Below are 2,621 nucleotides of genomic sequence, written 5' to 3'. Positions count from 1 at the left end.
GATGGGCAATAAATTTTCTCTCTTTTATAATATCTATGTCTACTGTACCAGAGAAGCTATGCCACATGTTGATTTTAGAAGCTTTTATAATTTATTGGACTTGGAAGTTCTATGTGGAATAAGAAAGAGCAGTTTGGGACATCAGTATCTGTGAGAGGACTAAGTGACTCAAGTTAATAATTTTCCCATTAAGAATACTTTTAAAAAAAACAGTTAAGTTTTGAAAATAAACATCAAAATAATAAAAAAAAAGGGGGGGGGAGGAACTCCTTTTAAAATGATCATTTAAATGTTAGACAAATACCCTAAAGTCTTACAATCTCAAAAGTCACATTCAAACTCTCAATCTGTTTGGTTAAAAAAAAAGTTTAATGAACTGTAAAATAAATATACTTCCATTAAATATTAAATAAATTATTTACAACTTGAAAAAATAGTTTTTATCTCCATGCATCTTTATGTACAGAAATAAGACTTAGCATTAAAAAGTAACAATTGAAAGTTTAAAACCATCAGAACAAAAAGGTTCTGTTTTCTTAGGATTCGCTGAAAAGAAGAACCCATGTATCACTTGCAGCTGTGACTTGGCAGTGATTCCGATCTGATACCCTGTTGGAAAATAAATCGAACTGTTAGAGACAGCCCAATTCCAACATAGCTTTGAGATAAGGTCAAAGAATAATCATCAATCAGAATTTCTGCCAATCTTTTTTTCCCCCCAGGATGTCTTGTGGAAAGTGCTAAAAGCTTTTCAGAGACAAACTAGCCCTTCTGACTTGAATCTGTCTTTCACATCTGCTTCAGTTATATGCATACTTGGGTAGAAGACTGTGTGTTCAAACCTGTTTCATCAAATTCTGTTTATTAAAATTACAGCACTGAGAATAGTGATGAGAAATAGTTTTCCTAACCAAATCTATGAAGCGGACATAATTAAAAACAAAGATTAAGTGGCTCAGTATATTTATGATATACAGTTAATTTAGGATAATTAGTACCAAGGGCATAATAATAGTAGCTACCAGTTAATAGGCAGCCACAATGTGCCAACACAGCATATTCCTTTTCCTAAAGTCATTCCAGACCTCCTTTGAGAAATTTCAATTGCACTAAACAACCAAAAATAAACTCATTCATGCTGGTGACTTTAGCTTCAGAACATTAAGCCAATTCATTAATAACTTTTGATGAGTAAGTATTGAGTATAGCATCGGCATAGATAATTATCTATTTCATGACTTACTGAGCTAATTCTGTAGTAGGCTCAGAACACAATGCCTGTACTTAACCAATGCTAAAGCTAGTGTTCTCCAAGCATCTGGAATGTTAATAAAAAATAGAACTGCATATTTAGTAGATTTAGGATTTGGCTTAGAAATATGCATATTTAGCAAGTATCTCAAGTAATTCTTAAAGCAATTGAAGGCAAAAAATAATATTGGGCTGGCCAAAAAGTGCATTCGAGTTTTTCTGTAAGATTATAAGGAAAAATCCTAACATACTTTTTGGCCAACCCAATAACTTGAGGATGTTTCCAAAATGTCTGAGGAAATGGAGTTCCTTCTTTCGACTGATGTTAAGAGTGTCCTTGATCTCCTTGCCTCCCCCTTCCTGTGGAAGTCTGTTTCATCAGCTGTTGACTTTAGTTATCAACGAAATATCCCTCTCCATACTTTCTCCATACAACATGTTCAGCTCTCTCTCTTTACAAAAATTAAAAAAAAAAAAATAGGAACTACAGTCTGTACACTAACCAAGTTTCCTCTCAAGCGTGAGCCCCTCTCCATTCCTACTTCTTTTCTGTGCAAGGAACTTCCTCACATTTGTAGTACAGGTGCCCTGATGTTGGCTCTCCACCATGTGAGCTCAGCCTATCAGTTCAACCTCATCTTCTCCAACACCATTTGATCTAGGTCATCTTTCAAACCTTTCTAAAATAATCTAGCCCAGCTCACACGATTGATCTTCCTTTCCACTTATAATCACTTGTCCCAGTCTCATCAGTTCTTTGAGGCTCACTTCCAATGCCATCCTCTATTGCATCTTTTTCTGCTCCCTAAATGCAGCCCACTGGATTCTATCCCTCCTTCACTGGAAACTCCTCATATTCCATTAGCTCCTTTTTTATGACATATATTTTACTCCCCCTGATAGTCTCGTTTCTTGCATTTTTTTCTATCTTCAAAACACTAAGCTCTTTGAGAACAGAATTTGTGTCTCCTTCATTTTTCTATCCCTTAGAATAGTAAGGACATGGTCCATTCTCAATATAGAACTGCAACGCAAGCTGAAAGAATAACACTTTTGTGTAGCCAATGTTCATAGTGTACCATTAAGAAAACTTGCTTTCCTCATTTTTCTTCAGACAATAGACGTTATGTTTTTTAAATTGTAAAATGTTATTTAAGATATCTTTTAAAACTCCAACCTGCAATAATACCTTCAGTTATGCTACGGCATGTACATTTCCATTTTCTTGTCGAAGTTTCTTTCGTTCTTCAGCGACACCTTCATATCCCCTGAGGTATCGTCTTCGAAGCCTTCAGAGAACAAGATATTCTACGGTCATCAAAGTTCTATTCATTTATACATTGACTGGGGTTTCATGAGCACAAGGAATT

At 35.1% G+C, this 2,621-nt stretch overlaps 1 protein-coding gene across 2 annotated transcripts in view; it reads right to left on the bottom strand.

The window, feature by feature from the left end:
- Positions 1-341: 341 nt before the first annotated feature.
- Positions 342-2,621, bottom strand: part of AREG (amphiregulin) — a 9,759-nt gene continuing 7,479 nt past the window's right edge. Inside the window, exons 5-6 of one of the 2 annotated variants that reach the window (XM_040237071.1) lie at positions 2,441-2,540; positions 342-609 (exon numbers count right to left, since the gene is read on the bottom strand). In XM_040237071.1, coding sequence (XP_040093005.1) covers positions 2,447-2,540 — 94 coding nt within the window. In that variant the 3' untranslated portion in view covers positions 342-609; positions 2,441-2,446. Of the gene's footprint in view, positions 610-2,428; positions 2,541-2,621 lie in introns of both variants that reach the window. The other variant, XM_040237073.1, reaches the window with a different exon arrangement.

The sequence above is a fragment of the Oryx dammah genome, unplaced genomic scaffold, assembly GCF_014754425.2.
Source record: "Oryx dammah isolate SB20612 unplaced genomic scaffold, SCBI_Odam_1.1 HiC_scaffold_3, whole genome shotgun sequence".
NCBI classification, from domain to species: Eukaryota; Metazoa; Chordata; class Mammalia; order Artiodactyla; family Bovidae; genus Oryx; species Oryx dammah.
The sequence above is the reverse complement of the archived record's forward strand: the minus strand, read 5'-3'. Positions and strand labels throughout refer to the sequence as shown.